We start from the raw sequence: 27,785 nt of genomic DNA on the forward strand, positions 1-27,785 counted from the left end.
TGTGCTGCCCTGACAGGCTGATCTCTCACCCGCAGTGTGAGCTGGTGCTTATCTTCATACATTCCCTTTGCATAGGTATTCCTGGCACCTGCAACACTTTTTGCACCCAAGAGCCTTGGGTTGGGCTTTTTTGCATATATTTTTGCCTTTTCAATTTGTTTTCTTCTGCTTTGAAATCCCTCTTGTGCACCTGGTGTGTCTCTGAAATGTGGTGAGAGCCTTCTTCCCAAGGTGGGGATGGGGCAGGAGGCAGGCTGGTTCTCATCCCAGGTATTTAGCCGCCTGGGGCTGCCTGTGGGATGCTTCAGGGATGTGACATGAGCCACCTGATTGCCATTGCAGTTCCTTTCACTCTCTAGTATTCGAATTCAGGTTTGTTGCAAAATCCTGATTCCTACAGCAACCAAGAGAAGGGAGGGAGCTGGAGGCATCTCCTTGTACAGTCAGGGAGCTGCTCCTGTCGTTCCCCGCTATTTGTTCACTTTTTCCCCCCCCCCCCACCAAGACCTTGATCTTTCAGCTTTCTCTGCACTGCCCAGGCCTGGACAGGACAGCAGGGAGCAATATTTAAAGCATTTGTGAAACTGCAGCTGAACTCTAGTAGCTTTGCGCTGACCTCCTCTCCCTTCTTGGTTTTGAATTCTTCACCTCCCTCTTCCACATAAGTGGAGAGCTGCTCTATTTAGGGCCTGGTGGACACCCCATCAAAGGCGTCTCCAGCAGCAGGTTTCTGTGGCTCTTAGGTATTGCTCAGGGTCCCGATGCAGTGGCTTGCTCATGGTTGCTAAAAAGACACCGGAAAGATGATGCAGGGAGGCAGGGCTGGAGCCAAGCTTGTCTTAGGTGTGGCTCCTAAGTCAGGCTCTTCTGCAAGCAATTGCTCACTGCAGCCTCCCCGCTGCCTTCCCCACAAACCCAGCAGCCTCTCCCTTCTTGGTATTGGAAATTATTTCACTCAGAAATACAGAACCATGAAACTGAGGTCATGGGACCAGTTAGTTACGTGAAGGGAAGCAATCCCACAGCATTTTTTCCATATGAATAATACTGAGAATCCCTTTTTGGGCACATGTTGCATCCCGCCGCGGGCATGGTAACACCGAGAGGCATGCACAGGGCAAGAAAGCTGGAGCTCCAGGGAAACTGGAGAAACGTTCCCTGGCAGTGGGTGGGGTGCAGGCGGGTGGTACTGGTGTAAATCCAAAGTAATTCTATCAGTTTCACTGGAGTTAGACCAGAAGTTATGCCCATGTCACTGACATGGCAGCCTTGACGGTTTGACATCTAGGGTTAGAAGCCTGAAGGACATGTGTAATTTAAGCCAATGGAGAATTTCATGGCTGTGTAAGACCAGCAACCTTCGTGCCAGGAGACAGAAACCGGGGCAGTAGCAAAACGAGCAGCTGGAACAGGGTATAGGTTAGATCCTCCCATCCTGCGCTGCCCAGGAGTTTATTCACTGTTTTCTTGCTACACCTCCGCCGCCTTCTCAATTAGTTTGTAAATCACCCTCCCTTCACACAGCCGTTGTATCCCAATTTGGCAGAAGTTACACAACTTTACCGCTTATGCCATTTTCTGGCCTGTTTATGTCCCGTAAATTAAGTCAGTGATGAGCTTGGCATGGGATCTGGAAGTTTTTCACAGCAGGATCAGTTTCTTCCCTTTAATTAAACATTACAGGTTCCTCACGAATCCTTATATTGGATTAAGGCTTTTATAAAAAGGCTTAACAGAGTAATTTATGGGAAATCTGTTTTGATGTGCAGATCTGGGCCTGGCTTCTAACTTGGACACAATTGCAAAGCTCCTGTAAATCATCTGACTTCGCTGGATTTGCATCTACCCTGCGATTGCAAGGCGGCGAGCACAGCCCAGCTGAGCAGGCGTGTGGCGCTGCAGCTGGCCAGCCACCTTGCTCAGCTTGGGCTCTCGAGTCTAATAACGTGGACCCTTCCTCCAGGCAGATGTTTAAACCCTTTTCCAACATAAGTCTTCACGGCAGATGTTTAAACCCTTTTCCAACATAAGTCTTCACTTGGCTCCTGCTGTCCCTTGGCAATGGGATCCATGACTGCCTTACACATCTGTGCAGGAGACCTTTGCTGGTTTTCAACCTGTCGCTTGCTAATTGCATCTGGGAGCCCAATTTTTGTGCTTTGTGAATTGGAGAGTAACTGCTCCCTCGCTGGAGCTCTCTCAGGGTTTTGTTGCTCTTCCAAGCTGACATTTTCCTCTCTTTAGCCTTTCCTCACATGGAAGCTCTGCTGTGTGCACCGTTTGCTCCCACACCCAGCCCTTTTTCTTGCTTATCTGTGTCATCTCAGGGGTGACCAGAGCTGCTAGAAGCAGTCAAGATGTGGGTGCACAGGGGAATCCTGAAAACACAGGATGGATTTTTCTAGCATCATCTCTGCACCACGTGCGGTAATTCCCTAGGATGCCTTTTTACTGTCATAGGCCCTGAGTTGACATTTGCACAGTTAATCCACAGTGACTCGAAGATCTCTGAGCAGCCTTAGCTCATTTGCAGCCTGTTATTGCAGATGGGTTATGGCTCTTTAAATAACCAAAGTGTACGTGGTCCTGCTGTCTGGCACCCCACACCTCTTTCTAATAACTGTAGAAAGCACTGAGCAGCGACAGATAAAGAGAAAGAAGGATAAATGTCCCAGGGCTGGATGGTTTTCCTTTTTGAGTGAAAGAGGGAGAGGCAGGTCCCCACGTCTGTGCACAGGCAGGCAGAGCTCTGCCCTACAGGGCCCGTGTCAGCTCGTGAGCCTGCACCCCAGCTAGGGCACCCTGCTTGTCCCTACCCAGGGACGTGAGGGGCAGATGGGGGGCAAAGGACAGAAATCGGTAGGAAAGCTCCTCCAGTTCCTCTGGGCACAGCAGAAGTCATCCCATGTGATGGTTTGAGCAACACCAAATTTCAGCTGCTGTCCTGGTGCCTTGTCCCACACACCAGCATAATGCTCTGGTCCAGAGACAAGTCATAGAATCACAGAACGGTTTGGGTTGGAAGGGACCTTAAAGAGCACCTCATTCCATGGGCAGGGGCACCTCCCACTAGCACGGGTTGCTCCGAGCCCCGTCCAACCTGCCCTTGAGCACTGCCAGGGATGGGGCACCCACAGCTGCTCTGGGCAGCCTCTGCCAGCGCCTCGCCCCCCTCACAGTGACAAATATCTCCCCAATATCTAATCTAAACCTATCTTCTTCCAGCTTACAGCCATTCCCCCTTGTCCTGTCACTATGTACCCTTGCAAAAAGCCCCTCCCCAGCTTTCTTGTCAGCCCCTTTAGGTACTGGAAACTGCTCTAAGGTCTCCCCGGAGCCTTCTCTTCTCCAGGCTGAACAACCCCAACTCTCTCAGCCTGTCTCCATGGGAGAGGTGCTCCAGCCCTCTGACCATCTTCGTGACCTCCTCTGGACTCGTTCCAACAGGTCCATGTCCTTCTTATGTCGGGGTCCTCAGAGCTGGTTGCAATACTACAGGTAGAGTCACATGAGAGCTGAGTAGAGGGAGAGAATCCCCTCCCTTGACCTGCTGGCCATGCTGCTTTTGATGCAGCCCAGGATACGGCTGGCTTTCTGGGCTGCAACCACATGTTGCCAGCTTCTCATCAACCAGGTTCTTCTCCTCAGGGCTGCTCTCAATTCATCCTTAGCCCAGCCTGTATTTGTGCTTGGGATTGCCCCAACCATGTTCAGGACCTTGTACTTGGTCTTGTTGAACTTCATGAGGTTTGCATGGGCCCACTTCTCAAGCCTGTCAAGGTCCCTCTGGATGGCATCCCTTCCCTCTGGCGTGTCAACCGCACCACACAGCTTGGTGTTGTTGGCAAACTTGCTGATGGTGGACTTGATCCCACTGTCCATGTTGCCAACAGAGATGTTAAACAGTGCCGGTCCCAGCACTAGCCCCTGAGGAACGCCACTCATCACTGGTCTCCACTTGGACATCCAGCCACTGACCACAACTCTTTGAGTGCAACCATCCAGCCAATTCCTTACCAGCCAAGTGATCCATCCATCAAATCCATGTCTCTCCAGTTTGGAGACAAGTCAGGTCACATACCGCTAGGGTAGGATGGTTTTAGACAGCTCACTGCTCTCATCGAGCACAAGGTGCCACGGGCTGTGCTCTTAGAGGAGTGTCTGAAAGTTGTTTTTAATAGGAAAAAAAAACCCAAACAACAACAACGAAACAAAAGCCAAATCTCTTTGCAATGTTAGCTTATGTAAAACATCTGCTTGGCAGAGACCACCACACGTCCATTCCCGACGTGAGCATCAGATCATTTCCATCCCTTTTACACATGAGGTTTTTTGCCCATTATTCCCACTGCTCTGCCTACTTAGTCCTATTTATAGAGCCCTTTTCATTGGAGTCTCTAGGCTTTTAACCTTTATTCTTGGAAAATTATTCACTTCTTGGACCTGCCATGGAGCAATTACTCACCAACGCTCCTCCCCAGCCTGACGTTAAAAGAAATTCCCACGAGGCGGCCCAGAGCTTCAAACCTCCCTGCAGCCAAACCCCGGCTCTGCCTTGCACTGTGACCTGTCTCGGCTTGTCCCGCAGTTCTCAGCCTGGCTCTGTTGTTCATTCACCTGCAGAAATGGTTTGCTGCCTTTGATGCTTCTCTGATGAGATCATTCACCTCTGAGTACAAGAGCAAAACACTCCAAATGGGATTTTGGCGCAGGCTAATTAGTTTTTCTGGGCTTCTTCCTCATTCTCTTGCTCATCACCTGCTGGGCCACCACAGGTTCTGTCTCTGGTCCTTGTCACTGTAGGACAGAAGAGCCCAGTGGTGACCATAAAGCAAATTGGGGGTGGTTGGTCCCCCATCTGGGGACAGCTTCTGTGGGCATGAAAGCAGGGGAGCTGCCTCTTCCCTGCACCCCCCCAACCCCCCAACATTTCTATAGCACCCTCCTTGCGTTAGGTAGAGTGGGATATAGCCAGCGGGTTGTTAGACTGTTGGCTATCATGGTGTGGGGGATCCATCCAACCCTGCAAGAGGCTGATGGGGATGGAGAGGGCTCGCATCCCTGAAGGGGCAGAGGTAGTTGAAGGAGAGGTGTCTTGTGCTCTTCTTGCTTTTGCTGTTAAAATCCCTGGATGACTAGAATACGAAATCAGCTGCATCACTGCAGAGACCTGAGGCCGGCTTGGAGACCGTGCTGTGCTGGTGAGACCTGGCTCCTTCCTGAGATGCAGAGGCCTCAGCCTGGCAAACGTGCTGTGCTGCTGGTGCCTGAGATGCCTGCAGCATTTCCTACGGAAAGAAAACCCTTGTGGTTCTGAGTGGCTAATTTGGGGCCTAACTTGGGGCTTGAGGAGGAAATTCTTTCAGGGTGTTGTTTGCATTTCACTGGAACGAAAGAAAAAAAATAGCAAAAGGACTCAGCTGGCTTTGCTTTCATACCTCCCAGCATGAAGTAGGCTGGGCGCATGTGTGGCGAGGAGGAGGGTTGGGAACTGATGAAACTATGGGTAGTCGTGTTTAAACGTTTTTCTTGGGGCTGTGTTGCAAGCGTGCAATGAGCTTCACTCGTGCCCTGAGACACCACTCGAGGGCAGCCACGCTTCAAAGTCAAATGCCTGCCCCAGAGCTGGGAAAGGACAAGGCAATTCCTGCCCTTCCAGCTGCTGTGCCTGGGTTTTCTTCCCAGGATGGAGCCTACAGGTGGTCCTTTCGTTGGGATGTACGTGTGGTCCTTTGAGGAGTCCCTAGACAAGAGGTGGAAGGGTACAGCTGGGGAGCAGAGCCTGGCTGGTGAGGGATGCTGAGCACCTTGCTGCTGGGAAAAAGCTGTGGAGCAGCTCATCTCCTGCTCTTCTGCCCACTCATGTGCTAGTGTTGCCATTTTTTAATAATTCCATCATCACTTTAAATAACTGTTACTACCAGACTCTGCAGGCTCCTGCCTCAGGTGCTCGCTGGCTGCACACGCAAGCAAACATCAGCACGCTGCCATTTCCCGTGCGTGTCTCTGCATCTACCTGCCCAGTCCTGGGGCGCATTTCATTACTTTGTGCCTTTTTGCCAAGAAATACCAGACTGGTGTCGTAGACGATCATGGGAACTAATTCAGTCTGTGCCAGACTCTGCTGCTGTGATCCAAGGTATGATCATGGAGGGCTATGTCCTGCCCCAAAATACGGCACAGGCTGCTGAAACTGGACTGTGAGAGTGAGGTGGTTTGGTTTCTTCAGGAGAGAAAAGAGAAGGGTCAGTAGTCAGAACAAGCCTCAGTACTGACATCACCATGTGGTGTTGGTGAGAAAACAGCATAAAAACCAGGGCAGAGCTCCAGACTGAATGAATCCACCCAGCTGGAGGTACTTGTCTGAGTCCCCTTAAAGACCTTCCCCCGGCCAGGTGGGCAGGAGTTTGCTCTGTTCCAGGAGCCCACTTTCAGTCAAGGTTCACTCTTGAGTCTTCAGCTCTGTCCTTCATTAAAAAATTCCACCTAAGCTTATATTAATTATGGCAAGTTGTGATTGCAGCCTGGCTTTTCCAGGACATTTGCTTTCTTCTAGTGATGGCAGGGAACTGTGAACAAACATCAGTCCTAAAGACAGGCCTTTTTGATGCCAGAGAACCACAGCTCTGTAATTTTCTTGTAAATCCAGCATAACCCCAAGGATTCAGAGAAGCTGCCTTGGATTTACACTGGCAGCACTCCTCCTGGCCTGCAACCCAATGTCTCGAGCAAAGTGTTTGCAATTCAGCAAAGCCCTTGCAGGCTGTGGGTATTAACAGTGACCCACGAGCATGAAGTCCAGCGACATCTCTCCCCTTAGTGCCGCACGGATGGGCTCTGCGCAAGCTCCCGGCCACGGGTGCTGAAAGCCGAGCAATGCTCCGGGAAGGCTTTTGTGTTTGTGCTGCGGGGTGGAGGGGAAATTTAATTGGCTGCTGACCGTCAGCTCCAGCCAAAAGCACGCTGGCTCCAGTGTGGCAGAGCAGGGTGCTAGCTTCACGGGCTCCGGGTGCCTGGTGGCGTGGGTTCAGCAGAAGCCAGCTTGAGGGCAAGGGGGGATGCTCTGTTCTCTGTCTGTCTCCATCCGCCTGTCCTTTGCTTCAGCCAGCCACAGCCACGGGTTTCTTGTAGTTTGGTCATGGCTGTGGGGAGTCTCAAGCCTTATTTGAAATACAAATCTGGTTGTGTGCTGTTTGAGCAGGACATAGTTTAGGAATGCATGACTAGCAGGGTCATTTTGGGAAAGGACTAGAAAACATTAAAGATCATGAGCTTTGATGTCTTCAAATTTAGCCCAGGAGGATGGGAGCAGAGGGCCCCTACAGTTCCTACAGGAACTGCAAGCAGGGCAGATGCAAATAATTATGTATTTGCCTTGTTGCAGTGGAATTGCCTGTGCTGGTCAAAACCGGGTCTGCAGGATGGTGTTAAGGATGGTGGGTGTAAAGGAGAGAAAACTGAATAATTAACAATGTGTTTTGGGAAAGGGAGTTTGCTGCTATTTTAAGGCCTAAATGGTTGGGTTCTTGCTTGTTACTACTACATAATATATGTCATTTGGCATTACTTTATCCAAGTAGGGAGAGGAAGAGCTGGAGCAGGAGGGAGCTTCACTCAGAAACCTTTTCCCCAGGTCCCAGCTTCTTCTGTGCCGCTTATAATTGAGTAGTTTGAAGAGCAGCTAAAATTCTGCAGAAGGAAAGTCATCATCAAAGTTTCCAAACCTCAGAGAGATGACAAAACACATCCATGATGATCCCAGCAAGTGGATCAAGGGGCAAGCAGCACCAGAGCAGACAGCCCTGGTCCTGTCAAAAGCGGGATTTTTGTTAAGAAAGCAGAACCCAAACCTCTCCAGCCTTCCTCTACTGTCACAAGGAAACCAAGAAATACATGGTGTGAGACAGGGAGGAGAGAAAACACAAGCCTGGTGTGTACAAAACTTTTGCCTTTGGTTTCTGAAGTCTGCTGAATTTTAATTTGGGAATTTCTTGTCTGATAACAAAGAGAGAAATGGGGAACCGGGGAGGGGGAGGCACTGGGAAACTGGGGAACCCCAGCTGAGGGTCTGGGATGGGTTCAGAAATTCCTGCTATTTTTGCTGTCGCTGCAGCACTTTCTGCTGTACTTTGAGGTGGGCTTTGTACTTTTATGACCCTCCTAACCCTAAAGACCTGAAGTCTTCGTGGGGCACCTCCTCCCCTGCCACGTCACAGAGCTGGTGCGAGGGTGCTGGGGCTGAGCACCCTCCCTGCCATCCCGCAGCCCAGCGGGGCTGTGAGCATCCCCCCGGCCATGGCAGAGGGACAAAAAGGTGTTTCTCTAGAAACAGCCTGATTGCTTTTGAAATGGCTGCGCAGTCCCACTGGGGCTTTGCAGTGTTATTAATGGTGTCAGGGCAACCTGGAGCCCTGGGAAAGGTGCTAAAACCGGCAGGACTTGCTCTCCGGAGGGATGCCATCATCCCAGAGAGCCTGGCTGCTGTGAGGAGCAGAGAACAGCCCCTCGCACAAGGCAGCTCTGGCAGCAGAGACCAGTCGCTTCCGATGCCTTGTGTTGTTTGCAGGGCACCTGCCTGGAGCAGAGGGAAGCGGCTCCTTCGCTGGCTGTGATTTGGAAAGGGAGGAACGGGTCAGCATCTGCAGCCCCCGTGGTGCCAGCGTGGCGGGGCCAGACCTCATGGGATAGAGGCACTAACAAACTGGCTGCTGCCCTCCCACAGGAAAGTCAAAAAGGGAAGATTTGTGATAGCTGGGATATTATTCCCAGGCTGTGCCAGCACCCCTTACCCAAAGCTTCGCTTTCCCCTTAATCAATTTGTGCCTCACTCTCCCCTGACGTGGCTATTTCAGACTGATAGAGCCGCAGCCCCCAGCAGTGGCCCTTCAAGGGACAAACATCACGGCCACTTTCCCCATTCCCAATTGGCACTTCCAAGGACAGTTCGTTTGAAATGTCGTGTTCAAACACAATTGCATGCTTGTATTCTCCTCGGAGGTACGAACAGCTGTAAATCTTCAAAGAGAATAATGATTAGCCCTAAGCGGCGCTGGGCTGTGAGAAAACGGATCATGGAACAATTACTGAAAGCAGCCGAGACTAAAAGTAGCATTTAATGGGATCCAGCATCTTCTGTTCCCGCTGACCTGAATGCTGCTCCTTCTGCCAGGCAAAGGGAGCGAAAACCTCTGAGATTTGTAAGTCGGAGTATTTAGGTCACACGTGGATTAGAGTGTGATCAGATTGGCTTTAATGTAGAGCTGCTCTGAATACCTATAGATCATATAGCGCTGAGGGATCAATGCTTCCAACAGCTTTTAGCAAGGGGATGGGGTGAGCCTGGGGAAAGGCGCTCCCTCCAGCAGCACTGCCGTGTTCTGTGCTGGCTGCCAGCAGCATGGTGGGTTACGGGTGTTACTCACCCGTGCGCAATCCTGGCTGCTGCGCTGAGCGGTGGGGCCAGGGGCCTTCCCTCCGGGTGGGATCGCTGCCCGCGGCACATCCCTGCGCTGTGCTCATCCCTGCTCAGACACCGATGTCACGGTGAAGGAGGAGGTGTGGGGCAAAGGGGCTTCCTGCACCCCCTCTGTTGCCTCTTCTGCCCTTCGCAGAGACCTGACGAGCTCATTTCATTTAAGAGCAAATCCACACAGCTCTTGACCAGTTATGAATGCATTCGATGTGGTGGTTTCTGCCCCTACCAGCCTGATCTCTTGTCACGGTGCTGAGTGGCCCAAGCTCCAGCCAGTCATGGGACTGAGGTCTGTAACTGGACCATGGTAACCTGCATGTAACTGGACCCAGGACCTGAGGGCAGGATCATGGCTACTCCTTGTCCTGCTTAGCTCTGCCAAGCTGAGGCCTGTCCCCAGCACAATTCCTCCATCGCTCTGAACAATGATGAGACAACCCGGACCTTGAATGCAATCGGGATGCTGCTGCCAGGTGGGTCCAGCATGGCCACTGCGCTGTACCTGGACGGATGGCTGGCCAGCTCTAGCTCAGGGCTGCAAAGCCAAAGGTGACATGGGAGAGTGTTTCCCTGACAGATGTGATCACCTTTGCTGTCCTTGCCCAGACGGATGTGTTCAGCTGGTGCTTGGTCTGTAGCATCAGGCTCCTGAAGACCCCGTGGTGGTGTGTCCTCCCAGCCTGGTCCATAGGCAGGATGTCCCCTTGCCTTTAAACAAAGACTGACAGTGTTCCTGGCTTGCCATCCCACCAGGCTCACCCATGGCTAAAAGCTCAGGGTAAGAAGAAGGTCCTGAAAGATGCTGCAAGCTGTGATTTGTTAAACCAAGGGCTGGCTGAGACAGTACCTGTCCTGCAGTGCTCCCTTCTCCCTCTCCAGTTCCAGACCCTGTCAAACCCTCGCCCCAGGAGAGGGGGCAGAAGATACCCTTGGCTATGTTCTCCTGGCTAACCAAACCGCTGAGGCTGTGAGGAAGGGCCCAGGCCTGAGCTCTCGCAGCAGTTCTCTGCTATCAGATGTTTTCTACGAGCTGAACAAGCGGGGCTGGGACCTGCAAGCAGCCAGCCAGGGCATTGCACCAGGGCAGCGGAGCCTGTGCAGGTATCAGCTGTGGGTATCGGCTCGTGCAGAGGATGCTCTGTCTCTCTTGCTGGCTCCCTCCAACACGGGCAGTGTTACCCACCCCCACTGCAGTGCCTGGTGGCATGAAGCCACAGGAACATCCAGCTTCCAGAATGCTCTGGGCTTTCAATTAGCTGCACCTCCACAAGGAGATGGCTCAGCTCAACGTATCTAAAATCTCCCGTGGTGATAGATCGTGATTTGACAGGAGAAGCACAGCTGGCAGAAAGAAGACATCTCTTCGCTTCCTGTAACTTCCTGAGAGCTTCATAGTAACGCCAGCACTCGTAAAGGTCTGTGGTTCTTGCAATCATGCAGAAAAATAATCTCCCCGGCTGACGCTGATGTGTTGCTACCTCAGGGTAAGGAGGCAGCAGCTGTGTTTCAGCACACAGACATTGCACAACTGTTGAGGATGGGAAGAGCTGATGTATGCTGGATCCAGCTGAAAGAGGAACTTTGGGTCAGCAGAATATTGTTGTCAGTGCTGGGACATGGCCAGGTTGCTATGGGGACACCGGTGCCTTTAGGTTTCTGATCGTGCAAGGAATCAGGATGCTCTTTCACCTGATTTCCCTGAGAAATCCTGTTTCCGTGATCCTCTTTTCCAGCCGCCAGCTCTGCTCCCCACTCCGATCACATCCCAGCCCGGTGGCAGCGTCCAACCACATCTGAGGGAAGGGTGGAGGGCTCCAAGACACGAGGCACCTACAACAAGCCCGTGCAATGCCTGGCCTGAGTGCCGTGTTCGTCTCCGGCAGGTATTTGGTGCTGACAGCTGCTAGGCAGCGCGTTGCAGCTCAGCCGGCAGCAGGACGGCACTCACCTGTGTAGCCCCAGATCAGCCAGCACCCACTGCCACCCGCACCTGCGCAAAGGGACGATGCCGGTGTGGAGGTGATGGTCCAGCTGGAGCAGGGACCAGCCTTCAGAGCTCTGCTTTGCCCAGCGGACTTGGGCTTAGCAGACAACATCCAAATTCCTGTCTTTAAAATCAGGTCAAGAGCCCAGCCCTGCCTGCATGAGGGCTGGAGGATAAATACTTCAGGGGCTGGAAGGGTTTTGATTCCCAGGCCTTGGGAGCCCAGTTGGGTGGGTCTGGTGGATCCAGGGATGAAATCTGGAGGAAAGAACTGCAGCCAGCCCAGTGAGCCAGCGGGTTTGGGCCCAGAGCTGGGGCAGCAGGAAACCCACCTGCACCCCCAGCTCGAGCATCTGCCTCCCCTCGTACTTGTGGCAGGAGCTGATGAAGTCTAGCCAGGGCTGCCATAGCAGTAGGGGCTCTGGGGAGAGGGGGAATTGCACAGAAAAAAGGAAAGTACATCCCCAGAACTAACCAGTGCCGAAAATAATCAGTGACTAATTTTATGTCTTTATGATTGCCTTTTAACTGCAAGTTATTAAAGATGGGGAGAAAGAAGATTATGTCCTGGTGGGAGGATAAATGAGCGTTGCCATAGAAGCAAGGGGATGCTGCAGCACAACTCAGTCCATCTGGATCACAAACCACGAAGCCACGGCAGAGCCTTGGGGGCAGCCGGCACACTGCGGACGGAGACGCACCCATGTGAATCTGAGGCAAGCTGACAGCCTGGGAAGTCAGAGAAGACAGATTTGTGTTGTCAAGCCAAAGCCAGGGAGTCAATATTTAGCCCAGGCATGGAGCACAGCCTGTGTGCAGCCGGGCCCGTGTCCATCATGCTGCTTGACTGGCCTCCTGAGCTCTTCCTCCAGTGGCTTTCTCTCTGCCTGGTCTCACAGCCAGATTGTGTTTACCCCCCTCCCCTGAGCTAACCCCATCCCAGAGACGCTTTTATCAGTCTCAGGGCAAGGGAGAAGCCAGGATTTGAGGGGTTCAAATGATTAGGAAAGAATTTGCCTCTGGGAATCTCTTTCCTCCATCTGCCTGGGATAAATTGTCTGATGGAGATGGAGGCTTTGCAGCTCGGTGGAGAACTGCTCAGAGCTAAGCATGTAGAGGCAAAAACGCTCATGGTCCCTCCACAGAGCAGGAATTGGGTGTTGAAAGGTCCTGGAAAGGGTGAGGAGGGACAAAATGGGAGTTTTGCCTGAGCTCTGTGTGTGCAGACGTTGCCTATTCAGCCTCTGGTTCTTTCCTGGGAGGACCAGCTCGCCCACGGGAGGCAGGAGCAAGCTTGCGAACCTGAAAGCACCATGGGAAACATGATTAACTGGGAGAAGAAGAGATTTTTATTCGACCTATTTATGATTCTCTGCTTTCATTATGTCCCTATAAAGTAAACATGCCTTGCCAGTTAACAGCTCTGACCTTACTGGAGCGGGACTAAAACTGAGAAAACTACCCTTGGCCTGTGTGCCCACAGCCGTGGCATGCTGGGGGGGCTGTGTTTACAGCTCCATCCCTTCCTCCATCTGCATTCAGCTTCTGCAGCACTTTATTTATACCACAGCAGGGTTTGCGGCGTGCTCAGTCCTGTCTCTGCCAAAGAGGGGAAATCCCTGCCCTGGAAAGCAGACGACTGTTCCTGAGTTCATTTGCTGGATAGCCCTAAAGCAGGCCCACGACCCAGTCTTGCTGGGTGTCCGGAGCCCTGGATGAAAGGCTGAGTCCCCTCCGGGCTGCCAGTGCCCAGTTTATTCTTCCTTTAGATGTTGCAGTCAGAGACCTGTCAGACCTCTGCTAAAGAAAAATGTCAGACACGAAGCGGCACAGTTTCAGGGTTCTTTTGTTAAACTTGAAGCCTTTCAGAAGTGGCTCTCTGTAAGAGAGATGTCCTCAAAGCAGGATGCCTCCAAGATGTGCTGGGCTGGTACCAGCCACAGCTGCAGCACGTCCCCTGGGACAGGCGCTTCTGCTCCAGGCTGTACCTGCCCATGCAGAGCTGGGCACTCTGGATAACCTTCCACAGGCAGGTCCAGAGCCCAGTGCTCATTTTCAGCTCCCCAAATGAGAGATGCTTCATCTCCTGGCTACCTCCTGTGAGCAGAAAGCTGCAGTGAGGACCACATCCCTCCACGCCTCCCCAAGATGTGGCTGTGGCAGCGCTCCTGGGGACCTGGCTGCAGGAGCAGGTACCGTGGGGAAATCAAAGGGCTCGGAGAGCAAAGGATCTACTCTAAACACTGGCAAAAAGTGGTTTTCATTGGGGTTGTTTAAGCACTGATGGTCCTGCGGGATTGCTCCTCCTCAGCCCTGCATCACCTTCTTAACCATGCTTGCTCAGCCCCTCTGCATCCCTGGCCTTCGTGTCCATCCCCCAGCTAGGTCACAGACCCCAGCTTGGGGACCAAACGACCCCTTCTCCCCTCTTTGTGCTCATGGGGCGGGGGGGCTCTCAGAGGGACAAGCCGTGTCCATAGCTGCATCCCCTTGCGCCCGCCCTGCTAGGGCAGCCCCTGCTTTCAGTGCCTGGGGCTAAACTGCCTTTTCTGGGGCTGGAGTGCGGGTGCTCTGGCCCCTGGTGATTGGGTGCTATTTTGCTCCGGCACGGTTCGGCAGCTGTTGCTGTATATTACCCCGGAGAGCTGGAGCCAGCCGGGGGGCTGGAGGCAAGGCAGCGGTGGTCGAGCCCCAGGTATGACTTTCTGTGGCTTTTAACCCTTTCAGCTGGATGCGGGGCAGCCCATGGGCACAGCCCCTGAGGCAGCACTCAGCTCGCTGCTGGGCAGCCCTGGATCAGGGGCCACGGGGCCTGTCCCAGCGCTGCCATGCGAGCATGCACAGGGAGAGCCGGGCAGGCAAGGGGACTATTTTTGGAAGTTTCTTCGATGTGAGTCAGCGGTAGAGGCGATCTCAGGAGCTTGTGCAGGAAAAATCCCAGCGACAGCACAGCAGAACCGTTTATTTGTTGGGTGTCTGCAATTTTGCGTGTTTAAGAGAGGATCTAGTGTGTGGAGCATGCATCTGAGGGAGCACAGGCAATGCCAGGGAGGGGATGGATGGGTCAAGTGGTTGTACGGGAGCTCTCCTGTGCCAGAGACTGTGTGAACTAAGAGCTGGAGCTTGGGGCTGTGGGTTACCAGCCCTGCCGTAGGCAAAATGTCCCTGACATCGGTGGCCATCCCTGCCCTGCTTGGCCTCGACAGTGGCTGTGTGCTTGGTATGTCGGTGCCTGAGCTGGTCTGATGGGAACCGGCCCCAGGAAGCCCGTTCTGCAGGTGACACAACCCATCCTGGCTGGGAATGAGGGTCCCGCATGGGCTGTAGAGCCCTGAAATGCATCTGCCTCTTGCTGTGGCACAGACCCCCATCTCCCATCTTGAGGGGAGCAGACCCAGACCCAGAGCTGGTCAGCTCTGGGACCGAATCAACGCCCTGGGGTGCTTGGCACTGGGAGGATGGCTGCCTGCCTGGTCACGGCGTGGCTGTCACAGAGCCCTGCAGCCAGCCTGGCAAAGCCTGGCAGTGTGCCCAGGGGCTGGAGGCAGTTTGGGCTCCTCCGTCCAGGTGACCCCCAAGGGATGGAGGTGTGGGAACAGCCCAGCACCCCACGATGGGGAGCTGAGCTCAGCCAAGGACTGGGGACCACAGCGAGGATGTGGTGGGATGGCCGTGTGCTGCAGGACACTGCCACCCAGCACCGGTGCTGCTGCCTGCCAACCGCCCGGCGTTTTTTTTTTATCCCTCTTGGTTTAGTGAGAGTCCCTCGAAGAGACATGGCAGCAGGTCCCTGTGAGGCATTGGAGAAAGACTTGGGATCCCCCGAGGCCACCAACGAGCTGCCCGGGTGGGCGGGGAGCGCTCAGAGGCAGCCGAGGAAGGACAGGAGAAAAGGTACCTTGTCCTCTCTGCCAGGAGATGCCGGCTGTGGCTGTGGCCATGCCATGCTGTGCCGTGGTGCTTGAGGCCCCGCAGGAGAGGGCACAGCATGGCAGGGATGGGTCTTGGTGGCACCATGAAGTCACAGGACAACGAGGGGCCACCCCGTGGGGGCATCAGCCATGGTCAGGGTAAAGAAGAACAGAGGCTCGTGCTCTCCTCCATCTTCCTTGCGCTCATCTTTGCTCAAAAAAGCCATGAATAGCTGTGTAGCTTAAAAACACAAGAAGCACTTGGGGGGAAAATGCTTTAAGGAAAATTTCTCAATCATTGTGCTTTCCTTGGGGTTGGGAACCCCCCTGGCCAACTGCGAGTCCTGGAGCAGCTCCTTCACTTCCCAGCAGAGAAAGGACCATACTCACCATCACTGAAACAAAATCGAAGACTTTTTTATTTCCTCTTGAATGCAAGGACCTTTCAGACCACAGTTCCCTGGCCAAAAGGTTTCCTCTTACTTACTTGTTTTGCTTCGAATATTATGTCTTAGATGTCATCCTTGGAATTGCTATTTTTTCTCAGCGTTCATTCTGCCACTGGGTGAAAGTAAACTAAATCCAGCTCAAAGGGGGCAAAAATTCCTTCTTCTGGTGAGGGCTTGCAAGGATGTGGTATCCAGATCCCAGCAGTGTGAGGGCTGCACTCACAGGGGCTGAGAGGGCTGAGGCCACGTGCTATTGAGACCTTGGTGCATCCTCACCCCCGTAACAAACCCCCAGACCCAGGGGCAAAGAAACCCCCAGGGAGCCCGAGGAGCCCGGCATGCTCCCCAGCCTTTCATTGCATCGAACTGCTTCAGGGCCTTGGGGACTCTCCGATTTTCTCTCCCATTTCACATCTGGGAAAAGCCCTGAGAGTCATCCCTGAGTTTCACACTTCTCTGGGGTGGCTTGAGGTCTTCTTTGAGGTCTGGTTGCTCCACAGTACCCAGAACTCATCTGGCTCTCTAGGCTATGGCATGAGCTGCCTCCAGCCTTCCAGCCTCCAACGCCGCATTTTCGGGGTGTCTGTGTGCACCCTGGGCTATTTGTCCCCCCATGCGCCTTGGCAGAGAAGTCACCGTCCCCCTCGGCTGCAGACCCCCAGGATACCCGGGATGGTGCCGTTTTGGGGCTCAGCAGCCCCAGGCCTGCACATGCTCCTGTTACACCCCAGCCTTGCCAGCAGCTGCCGCGATGGCCAGGGGGCTTTTTGCCTGTCGTCTGAAACCTCTTTCCACAGGTGACCCGGCCACACTAAGGGGGAAACGTGGCCATGATGTCCCCGCTCTGCAGGCTGGTGGGTGGCAGCAGGAAGGCTACGTGCCCCCAGCCCCTGGCAATTCCCACCTCCCTGAATTCGCCACCTAATGCACTGCACTGTGCTTGTCTTTAACAGATGCCGACACGCCGGTGAACAGCGACGGGGAGAGCAGCAGAGCCCATGTAAGTGTGCAGCAGCCCAGCACTGGGGGTGCATGGGGGGTCCCTGGGGGTGGGGGCTGTCCCACAGCGGTATTCAGCCCAGGAGGGCTCTGTGGGGTGTTGCAGCACGTCCGCCCTGGGGGAGCTGAGGGCCGCATCCTTCAGCTGTTGCTGTCACTGATCCGTGCAGGTGGGCAGCTCTCCCTTGTGGCACCAATCCGGTGGCACTGACACAAGCCAGCAGCCAGCCCAGCCACCAAAGCCCCAGTCCCCAGCAGCACCAAGCCCAGACCCCCAACATGTCGTGCGCCCCATCTCCTCCCAGTGCTCTGACCCTGCCGGTGAGCCGCCCTGGGTCCGACCTGCTGCCCTCCTGGATGCGTGAAGCCGTGCTCATCTGGGCTGGGGATGAATCCAGCCCCGAGGGCTGCACTGGGGTGGGCTTGCTTAAGTGCAAGCTGGGGGTCAGCAGCTGCCAGCCCACCCATAGGGGCTGCACCCCAGTGCCCGTGCTGCACGGAGCCAGCTAGTGGCTCCATCCATCTTAGCAGACAAAAAAACCCTCAAAAAACCCAACATGTTTTTAAGGCTGCTGATGCAGATACTGGGCTAGATGCTCGAGGAGCTGCTGAGGAGCCCGGTTAGTGTTGATCAAGGCCAGTAGCAGCATCGGCTCAGCCCTGGGGGACCCGAGGAGTGTGAGCACAAGCACAGGGACTGGGTCCCTCCACAGCTATGCTGAGCATCCCTTGTTCTGGAAGGAGGCCCAGATGTGCACCATGCCACCCACCCCACCCAGCCACACTGCTTGCTTTCCGCGTGGGGCCATGTGATGCTCTTACACCCCCAGCCATGCTTGCACCCCCTCCCCGCAGGGGCTAGAGGAGGCAGGGACCCGGCTTTACATCCCTGAGCAGGATCCGGACGAGCCTGAGCTGAGCATGCCAGAGCCAGCGCCGCTCAGTGTGGACAAGAAAGCAGCAGAGAAGAAGCGGGCAGAGAAGGTGGGAGCCAAAGGCAGCACTACCGGGCCTCCAGGTAGGCATGCAGGAAAGCCCTTCCCTGCCCCAGAACGGCCAGACTGGCCCCAGGTGGCCACAGAGGCATAGACCCTGTCCCGCATCCCCGGCCAGCCCAGGAGGCATGACTGAACGAGCTCTGCTCTCCACAGTCCCCTGGGAGTTCAGCAACATGGTGATGGGGCTTCTCAGCCACCTGTCAAATGCCACTCCTCCTCTTCCTCCTCCTCTCTGCCCTGGGTGGGGGGGCAGCAGAGCTGGGAGCATGGGCAGAGGTTTTCTCCACTCGAGCCTCAGGATGCCCTAACGCCATGGTGGCCCGAACACCTCGGACTCAGCCCACGTGACAATCTTTTCCCCATCCCTGTAGCGCAAACACTTTCCTCTCCGCTGCTGGGAGCCCGGCAGGCAGCTCCTACCCCTGCCCATGCCCCGGGTGGGCAGTGCAGGAAGATGTTAAAAGCCCTTCCCACCCACCCCCAACTCAGAGCCCTTTGCTGCTTCCCAGCTCCCCCAGTAACACTGTTTCCCTTGGGGGTCCTCAGTCCCCAAGAGCCTCCCCGTGCAGAGGAAGGTGGAGCCCCCCAGCCTGGACCCCGCGGAAGAGCCGCTCCTCTGGGAAGGGCTCACCCTCAACAAGTGCATCCTGGTGGCTTCTGTCGTTGCCCTGCTCAGCGTCACCTTCCAGGTGCTCCAAGGTGAGCCGGGAGCCAGTCAGAGGGGGGCAGGGTGGCCAGACCCTGCTGCCACCTCCTGCCCCCTCTCCCTTTCTCTCTTCCAGCGCCGTGTTCCAAGGAGGGCATCAGCCGCGGCAGGCAGGACCCTCCACCACCTCCCCTTCATGGTGGGTTCGGGTGCTCCATGCTGCCCCGACCCCCCTGATCCAGCTGAGATGGGGCCATGTCCCAGAGTGGGGTGGCCCTGGGGACCCCATGTCTGGGACATCACACCTGAAACAGCCTTGTCCCCTGCTGACAGTGGCCTGTCCCTCTCCCCTCCCAGAGGTGGTCAGCACCGAGGAGGAGGAGGTCCAAGAAGTAGTGACCGCCCAGCCTGCCCAGCCGGAGAGCAGCATGTTCAAGGATGATCATGGTGACGATGATGGTGACGATGACGGTGATGATGACGGTGACAATGATGATGACAGTGATGCTGACAGCAACCTGGTATGGGTCTGGGGTAGAGGGAGAAAGGGCATCCTCGGGGCACCTCCTGTCTCCAGGGGGAGGGATGGAGAGGGGTCCTCTTCCCTTGGGCTGTGTCACTGGCACCTGGTCCCTTCCGTCCCCTCCCAGGCAGAGCCCTGGATCTTCAAGAAGTGGTTTGGCCGCTCAGCACCAGAGGATGATGAGGACGAAGAGCCCACAGATGATGTCCCCAACGTGCCACCAGCCACAACACAGGTGAAGAAGAGTCGGGAGAAGAAGCTGGAGAAGAAGGAGGAGAAGGAGAAGGCCCGGGAGGGCCGTGCCACCCAGGCGGAACGGAGCAGCCGGAGGGAGGCACGAGCCAAGGACAGGGTGCTGGGGGACAAGCCCGGCAGAGCCCCCAGGGCCCCCCGAGAACCGGAGCAGCAGCCCCAGAAGAAGCGGGGCCGGGAGGGGAAGGAGAGCCGACGGGAGCGGGACGAGCCCAGGAAGGAGGGGTGGAAGGGCCGTCCTGGCAGGGCTGACAGCGGTGCGGAGAGCCCGAAGCGGGACTGGCGGCAGCAGAAGGGCAGGAAGCCCTGGGAGCCCGCGGCCGCCCCGGGGAAGGACGGCACCGCCAGACCCAGGGAGGGCAAGAGGCGCGACTGAGGCTGGGGCGACCGAGGGGCTCGATGATGCTGAATCCAGGGGGGTCCAACCCCGCCGCTGCCCCTGGCAAGGACACGCTGCCGCTCCCTGCCAGCTCCCAGAGACATCCCGGGCCGGCAGCACAGGCAGCACGCTGGGATCTCCAAGCAGCGGCAGGGCAGCTCGGGAGCCTGGCACGAGCCTCCCCAGGGACCTTGGGTCCCCCTGGATTAGATGCGCAAAGGCAATCCGAAGGGACCAGGGGAAGGAGCTTCTCTTCATCCGGGCTTCGCACTATTTCTGCATCCCCACCCAAAATCTCTCTTGCAGTTCATTTTCACTTGTGGCCCCCAAGGCATCGGGGTGGCGCAGTGGGCACAGGGATCCCAATGAACAGATTTTGCCTCCGGACTGCGTAGCTCTTCAATTGACTAAATGGTTTTATTCAAAGCAAATCAAGAGAGAAGTAGATTCTGGGATAACAAAGCCAGGCTGCAGCCATCCTCGGAGGGACGTCAGGGAGACGACCACCACCTCGCTGGGCCCCGGTGCCATCGCTGCAGGGTGGTGCGAAGCTTGCTGGTAACAAAACAGGGCTGGAGAGCCCATCACCCGGGGATCCCTTCGGGCCTTGCCTTCACAGAGTCGCTTTTAGGAACGAAAAAACAAGTGCAATATCACGCAGCGCTGTAGCAACTACAGGAGACGTTCACAGCCCCAACAGGTTTAAGTATTTGCTAAATCAATAGAGGTTAAAATAAACTATTTTCATTTTTAATAAGGTATTAAAGTGAATGTTTAAAAAAAGAATAACAAAACAAGAAAAGATCTTGTCCCTGGTCCTGTTTGTGTGTTTTCTGGCACACCCCATCCCCACTGTACAGGGGCACAGGGCCAACCCAGGTCCCCACGTGGGCTGTGGGGCACAGCTGGCATGTGCCAGGCTCCGGCCGTGCCCCCGGCAGCCCCGCGGGGACACTGCAAAGCCCAAGGGCTGGTCCCAGCACCAAGGGGGCTGCAGCCAGAGCAAGCCCAGGAGCTGCTTTCCGGGGGTTGGAGCCTGCGGCAGCCCCAGTGGGTTGTGCTGAGGGCTGGGCTGAGCTGGGAAGATGATCTGGGGGCAGCCGGGCTCTCCGTGCTGACGCCAGCGGGGACGCAGAGCAGGTGCTTTGGCAGCCGTTTGCACCCGCTCCTATTAATGGTGTGAGCAGCCCAGGAGGTGTAAGGGGATCGCTGCCCTCTCCCTGTCCCCCCCCTCCCCTCGCCCCCCAGCTCTGGCAGCGCCCCAGGAGCGGGGTCAGCGGAGGGCGATGCAGACGGGACCCTGCCAGCCCTTGGCCCCTGGCTCACACAGGGGCAGGTCCCCAGATAAAGGCTGGTCCCTGCAAGAGGATTTGGCCTCTCGTTCTGCTTTTGCAGGTGCAGCTGGGTGGCTGGCAGGGGCTTGGCGAGGGGCCGTGGGCTGGGAAACAGCCAGAGGATGCTGCAAGTCAGGGGGCTTGGTGGAACCAACAGCTGCCCTGCCTAGCCACTACAGGAACAGAAGGAAGGGATGAATAAGCGTAGTCCTGGCCACATCTGCCAAGCCTTACCCTCCCACGGTGGCCCTGGGGCACCCGTATCCAGCCCAAACCCTGCTGTGGGGTCAGAGTCACGCTGCAGCACAGCCCCACGGGCACCTCGGGCATCAGGAGCAGGTGCGGGGGAATGTGGGGCTGGAGAGCAGCCCCCAGGGAGCAGCACGGCTACAGATGGACCCAGAACCAGAGCAGCGCTAAAGAGACAAACCGTGGGGCAAGGACACGCGGGGAGCACCCGTCTGAGCAAGAAGCACCAGCTCCCAAGCTGCGAGGGCAAACTGGCCGGGGGGTCGGGGTGACGGTGAGTGGGGAGGCGGGTGGTGCCTCTACCGACAGCCACACTCCTCGGCCACCATGTTGGGGAACTTGCGGACCTCCAGCCCCTCTGTGGAGAGGCTGATGATGAGCTGGTCGGAGTAGCGGATGGGCACGCAGCAGGGAGCCCGCTGGAGGGGCGAGCCCCGCTCCTGCATGCCCAGCAGCAGCACCGTGTGCGAGTAGTAGCTGGGGACGCGGGTGGAGAGGGGCAGCTTGCAGGGACCCTCACAGTTGTTGGCCGCGTAGACTGTGGGCATGACGATGAACTTGCGGTCATGCAGGTCGATGGTCAGCTCCTGCAGGCGGCAGTGGGCCTGGTGCCGTGCACTCCGGTTCTGCCGCAGCACCTTCCTCCGCTCCTGCCAGCGCGCCCGCACCGTCTGCAACGCCTTCAGCAGCAGCAGCGCGTGCATCTTCCCAGAGCCGGGCGACCGCTCTCCGGGTTGACCCTCAGCTGGCCCTGGCGGGTAGTAGCAGAAGCTCAGGAGGTGCTGGAAAAGCCCCATGTTGGCTTGGAAAGCTGGCATGTCCCTCAGCTCCTGGATCACCGCCTGCAGCTTGCCCATCAGCAGCTGCAGCACGGTCCCCTCCGGCTGCCAGCCCCCCAGGTGCTGCTCCAGCACGGCTCCACTGTCCTGGGGGAAAAGCAGCACCGAGGGCTCCTCCGACTGCACCAGACGCTCCAGCGCTGCCTCCTCGGACAAGTTGAGCAGTTGGTGAGGGAGGGTCTCCATCACCTGGAAGTCCAGCCAGTGGTGGGAGCTGGGCTGGGTGGGCGGCTCGCTGGAGGGGCTCAGGACCTGGCGGATGAACTGGGTCAGGATGCCCAGGAACTGGCTGCTGCCGCCGGGCTCTGGGGACGACGTGTTGGCTGGGCTCGGGGCGGTGGGTGACAGCAGCCACTCGGTCCCGGCCTGGGCTGGGCTGCGGGGAGAACATAGAGAGAGTCACGGGGTCCCTGTGTACCCCAGGGGTCCCGCCAGGCCCTGGCCCACATGCTCCCACCACGGTCCCCTGGCAGAAGGGCTGGGGCTGCTTCTCTCCCAGTCTCCCAGCCCCTGTGTTTTTCCACGGACCTGAGCTGCGGGTACGGAGCTGTGTCCAGCACCCCATCGGCAGAGAGGTAGGAGGAAGGGGCTAAAGCCACCTCCTCTTCCTCCTGCAGAGACTCGGCCAGCAGGAGCAGCACGGGGGTCATCCTGGTGAAGCACTTGTCATCGGAGCCAAACAGGAGCTGCTGGGTCTCCGTGGGGGGCAGGGGGGCACCTGGAGGGGAGAGTAGCCGTGAGGGCGCCGGTCTGGGGGGTCCCACACGTCCCCACAGCCCCTCGCTACAGACAGGCTTGAGAGGAACCCAAATGCCCACGGTCGGGCGCAGACCCCCCGCCCCCCCCCGGCATCCCTACCTCCCTGGCCGCGGTGCCGGATGCCCAGGGCAGCCTGGAAGCTGAGCTGCTCGCTGCTGCGGGTGACGGACGCTACGGCCGCTCCCAGGACCAGGTACTGGGTGTCCCCGGCCAGGCACAGGCTCTGCACCCAGGGGAGACGCGGGACGCCGGGGGTGCGAGTCAGACATCACCGGGGGGGGCACTCAGAGGAACCCCCTCGGCTGGCTCCAGGTCACCCAGTGCCCGGTGGCCCAGGGAGCAGTGAAATGGGAGGGTGGGGACCACCGGGGGTAGGGCGGGCAGGGGGGCTTCACCACCCAGCCCCAGGGCTGCTCCGGGAGCCGCGGGGTGCAGGGGGACCCACGAGCGGGCAGAGACCCCCGAGCGGGCAGAGACCCCTGAGCGAGACCGGCCCCCGCCCCGCTTCTCCCGGCAGCGGCTGCTGCCCCCGGCCATGCTGGTGGGCCCGGGGGAGCGGGCAGGACCCCCGGAGCGGGCTGGGCACCCCGGGCTGCCCCCCCTGCCCCTGCCGGGAGCCGGGGACGGGGCAACAGCACCATCTGCAGGGCCAGCGGGAGCGGGCGGGGGGGGCACAGGGACGGGGGGGGGCACAGGGACAGGGGAGGGCACAGGGACCGGGGGGGGGGGGCACAGGGACCGGGGGGGGGGGGGCACAGGGACCGGGGGGGGGGGGCACAGGGACCGGGGGGGGCGGGGGCGGGGCACAGGGACTGGAAGTAAACAGCAATGGGGACCAGGAGAGGATGGCAAAGGGACTGGGAGGGGGATGGCAAACGGGGGAGCAGAGCTGTGACACCCCCTCCCGCTGCCCGGCCGCCCCAACACCGCATCCTCCGGCCGCCCACCTGCTCCCGCGCCAGCCCGGTGCCAGCAGCCAGCAGACCCCCGCGGGGGCCGGTGCCCCCCGCCCCACTGCCCCGGTAGAAGAGCAGCAAAGCGGCGCGCAGCTCTCCCAGCCGCCGGCCCACGGCCGCCTGGAACGCCAGCTTGAACCGCAGCAGCACCCGCGCCTCCCACTTCACTGGAAAGGAGCAGAGAGAGGAGGTGAAGGCCCCCCCCGGCCGCCGTGGCTCCTGTGGGGCCAGGGCGAGGAGGGGGCTTCGGGCCCAGCACCAAGGAGGGGGCTTCAGGCCCAGCACCGCTTCCACGGCAGCCGGAGCACGCGGGCCAGAGCTGACGGGGCAGGGGGACGTGGGGGCCCCTCCCTGGCTCAGGGCGGTGGGCAGGGGGCAAACTCTGCAGCCGTGGCGAGATGGGCGCTGCCCCGCTCCCGCAGCCACTCCGGCAGGTTTTCCAGGGCAGACCCCCACCCACGGAAATGTCTCCTCCCGTGGCAGCTCCTCAGGGACTTGGGGACATCGTGGCCGTCACGCTGCAGCCAGCGGCACCGCCTGGGGAAGGGCCACATCCCCAGCTGCCGGGCACTGGGGGTTTGGCTGAAAATCCAAAATCCGGGAGGGAAGGAAGAGATTCCAAGAACAGACAAACAACTGTGACCTTCCTGCTATGCAGGAGGGTGGATTAAAGCCGGGGGTTTCTCCCTCGATCACGGCACTGACCGAGACAGGGCAGAGGAAGGCGCCTCGCTGGTTTTTGCACGAGGCTGCAGCTGCCCCCACACGCCTGGGACCCTCCGGCAGCACCGAGCGTGAGTGTGGCACGTGCTCAGCCCACAGCAGCACCCGCCAGCTCTGCTCATCCCATCCTCTCCCGTCTTTTCCCAGTCAGAGCCGGGCCGGGGCCCCAACCCGCGTCATTAAGGCGGAAAGTGAGAAACCCCCATCACGGCAGAGCAGGAGCCACCAAGAACGTGGCAGGCACAGGGCACCCCGCAGCACCCAGGCTGGCATCACGGCTAAAGCTTCCTAAACCCGTCCCCACGAAGGCACCGCATCGCACTGCTCATCTCAAAAGGAACCCAACCCCGCAAACATCACCCGGTGTTGAAATCCCTGAACGAGGACAAGCAAACAGCATCCCCGAGCCCTGCGTCCGCCCGCTCCGCTCGGCCTGGCGCAGGGATTCTGTACCGACCTTCCTCCAGGTGCAGCACGAGGAAACGATCCTGCCCTGGCTCCAGCACGTGCGCGTGGATGTGCCTCAGGGGCTGCAGCGCAGCACCCGCCTCCCCTGCCGGGCACAGCCCGAAGGTCCGCAGGTCACTCTCGTCCCAGCTGCTGCGCTGGCTCAACAGCTTGATGAAGTTGCTTTCGTAGTGGGTGAGAACACCCACCACCTCCAGGTGCCTCGGGGCCGTCCCGCCCTGGTCCATTCTCACCTTGCACACTGGCCCCTCCAGCCCCCCGAGCGGCCAGGGGTGCAGGATGGAGCCCGGCCAGGGGGTGCCCCCAGCCTCCGCCACCCCCTGCGGGCATTTCGCTCCCGGGTCGGGCTGCGGGGAGAGGGGAGCAGCAGCAGCAGCCCCTCTGGCTCTGGCTGCCGAGCTGGGTCGCCCTCCTTCCTGCAAACTCACGTTTTCTCTCTTTCCCTCCTCTGCTTCCAGCCCCAGCTCCGCCGGCAGCCCCCGCTCCAGGCGGATCACTGCGGGAGCCCCTTCCTCCCCGCTCCCCTTCCTTGGGAGCGCTGCAGAAGGGAGCACCAGCACCAGGCACGGCACAAGCACCCTGAGAGCCGCCTTCATCTTCCCACTCCCGCTGCTCCCAGAGCTGCTCACACGTCCCAAAGCGCTGGGGCAGAAGGGGAGGACGGCGTCTCCCTTTTAAAAAGCGGTGGCCTTGAGTTGACAATGCACAACACACCTCCCCTGAGCAACTCAAAGGCTGTCATGCTGGAGAGGAGGGAGGGATGTTTCAAAGAAACTTTTTTTTTTTGCTATTTTTGGGTTTGCATCTCATATTGAAAACGTAAAACAAAGTAAAGCTGTTTCTCTTACTCGTAGGGATGCACGTCCTTGACTTCAGATGTTTTCTAAAGGAGGATGGACATCGAGGCTTGGATCTTCTTGGGGACCGGCACGTACTATTCCCATCAGCAGTGAAACACCAAGAGGGAAGAATTAGCGGGACTAGGAGGAGGCAGATAAAGATAACGGACAGAAACTAAGTAAATGTATGGGAAGCGTTCTCCTCTCGGCTGGAAAGCCTCCCCCTCAGCCGGTACCTCACACGGGCTCCTAGCCCACCCCAAGGCCCAGGCTGTGAAGAACCTCGCGGGTGCAGCAGCCACCTGCAGCTGCAAACACGTAGGAGCTGCCTTTAGCAAGTCTTACAACACTTTGTAAGGGCTTTTCTCTCTGTGAGATGCCAATACTCACGGTAATGCCTGGAACTACCACCTACCTAGCGCCCCATGGAGAAACCTCCCCCGCCACCCAAAGATCTCAGGGGGTTTTTGGCAACAGGGGGCAGGGGGAAACGTACCCACAAAGAATTCCCACTGCATGTTCAGACTTTTCTCTGAGTTTCCAGGACTTTGCAGTTCAGAGCTCAGGATCTGGCTCCAGCACATCATAAACGGACCACAGAGCCGAGCTGGGGAGGGCCACGAGCACCGCACCATGGGGCCGGTGAGGCAAACCCCCCTGCCCCACAGCAGCTGTGGCAAAGGGCACACACCGGCACCAGGGAGACCCCCCGCCAGCCCACTCGGCCATCGGGCCAGCTCAGCTGGAACCAAAGCGCTGCCGGCGCGGTGAGGCCAGCGAGGGCTGGACACGCGGTGGGTGGGATCGAGCAGGACCTGTGTCAGGCCAGCAGAAGAGGCCAAGAACTGGATTCCTCCGTCGAAGGGGCAGGCAGCTGCAGGGCTGCAGCCCCCGCGCTCCGTGGAACCAGCCAGGCACTGGCCAAGGGCAAGGCTGGGGCAAGCAGCCCAGCCCCGGCGGTGCTGTGACCCACCGAGCCGCCCCGCATCCCACGCAGACACCCAGTGCGGCAAAAGGAATCCTGGAAAGGACAGAGGAGAAATCTCAGAACTTCCGGTTTTTAATGGGAACCAAATGCTATTTTTTTTGAAGGAAACGTTTAGTATAAATAAAACCACAGAGAACTAAAAGCTTGCCAAAACTAGTCTCGTAGTGGGAGGATATATACAATAAAAATCATACATGACAGCAGGTGCTTCATAATAGCGCAGACAACATTTAATGAATTGTAGTAACAAACTAGGATTTGGTATCACTGCAGCTTTGGTAATTTCTTTTGACTAAACATCTGGAGATCCCTGACACTGCCACCGACAAAGCACCAGCACCGTCCGTGAGCCAACGATTGGCATGACCAGCCTAGTGTGCAGCAGGCAGGAGCTAAGCACCTGCTTACCGGGCAAGGATGGGTCTTCAATTGTCAACAAAACCTGATCTGGTGCTTTTCAAGGACTCCTGAGCAGCAGCCCAAATCAATTTCCTCAGGAGAAATGTTTCCAGCTTCCAGCTGCCAACACCTGAGCTACGGCACAGCGCTCCGGCACCGGGAGGGGAAAGGTTTCCAAATGCAGCAGGAGTGACGCCTTCCCAATTGCAACCATCATTTAGCGGGAAGACAGAAAAAGCTGAATTTAGAAAATTCTGCTCGCCCCCCATTCTGCCCACCGCTGCGGGTATGGGTGATGCAGTAACAGAATCCTTTCCACATCTCTATGACAAGTCTCCCCAGCCCTGAATGAACAGCTTAATCAAGGATTTCAGTTGAATAGCAACTGATTAACTGGTAATTTATGGGCTACACATCAAGCAGCCTAAGAAAGGGCAGCAAGTGAAGCCAACACAGCTGAGCGGAGCTCGATGTCGCTGTTCAGTCAGGAGGAAGCAAGGCACCCAGAGACTTCCAATCCTTTGCCTCCTCTTTGGAGCATTTCCAAAATGTAACCGGACGGGGAACGTTTTATCTATCCAAGGGCTAAAGAAAGTGAACACAGGGCACCATTTCTAA

General features: G+C 57.4%; 2 protein-coding genes across 7 annotated transcripts in view; one reads left to right on the forward strand and one right to left on the reverse strand.

The window, feature by feature from the left end:
* The window catches only part of LOC121086115 (neuroendocrine secretory protein 55-like), a 34,544-nt gene extending 13,724 nt beyond the window's left edge, over nucleotides 1-20,820 (forward strand). For 2 of the 6 annotated variants that reach the window (XM_040589358.1, XM_040589359.1), the window contains 6 exons: nucleotides 16,770-16,816; nucleotides 17,671-17,833; nucleotides 18,360-18,512; nucleotides 18,596-18,658; nucleotides 18,793-18,980; nucleotides 19,110-20,820. In XM_040589358.1, the coding sequence (XP_040445292.1) occupies nucleotides 17,737-17,833; nucleotides 18,360-18,512; nucleotides 18,596-18,658; nucleotides 18,793-18,980; nucleotides 19,110-19,610 (1,002 nt within the window). In that variant the 5' untranslated portion in view covers nucleotides 16,770-16,816; nucleotides 17,671-17,736 and the 3' untranslated portion in view covers nucleotides 19,611-20,820. Of the gene's footprint in view, nucleotides 1-16,769; nucleotides 16,817-17,645; nucleotides 17,834-18,359; nucleotides 18,513-18,595; nucleotides 18,659-18,792; nucleotides 18,981-19,109 lie in introns of all 6 variants that reach the window. The other 4 variants (XM_040589363.1, XM_040589362.1, XM_040589360.1 and 1 more) reach the window with 3 other exon arrangements.
* AMH (anti-Mullerian hormone) lies at nucleotides 20,816-27,699 on the reverse strand. Its single transcript, XM_040589367.1, has 7 exons — nucleotides 26,277-27,699; nucleotides 25,790-25,921; nucleotides 24,931-25,612; nucleotides 23,742-23,917; nucleotides 22,894-23,017; nucleotides 22,564-22,753; nucleotides 20,816-22,411 (listed from the first exon to the last, which is right to left on the reverse strand). The coding sequence occupies exons 3-7, from the start codon at nucleotides 25,535-25,537 to the stop codon at nucleotides 21,496-21,498; spliced, it is 2,013 nt and encodes a 670-aa protein (XP_040445301.1). The 5' UTR covers nucleotides 25,538-25,612; nucleotides 25,790-25,921; nucleotides 26,277-27,699; the 3' UTR covers nucleotides 20,816-21,495.
* Nucleotides 27,700-27,785: the final 86 nt, after the last annotated feature.

This window comes from Falco naumanni, chromosome 4 (genome assembly GCF_017639655.2).
Source record: "Falco naumanni isolate bFalNau1 chromosome 4, bFalNau1.pat, whole genome shotgun sequence".
Lineage (NCBI taxonomy): Eukaryota > Metazoa > Chordata > Aves > Falconiformes > Falconidae > Falco > Falco naumanni.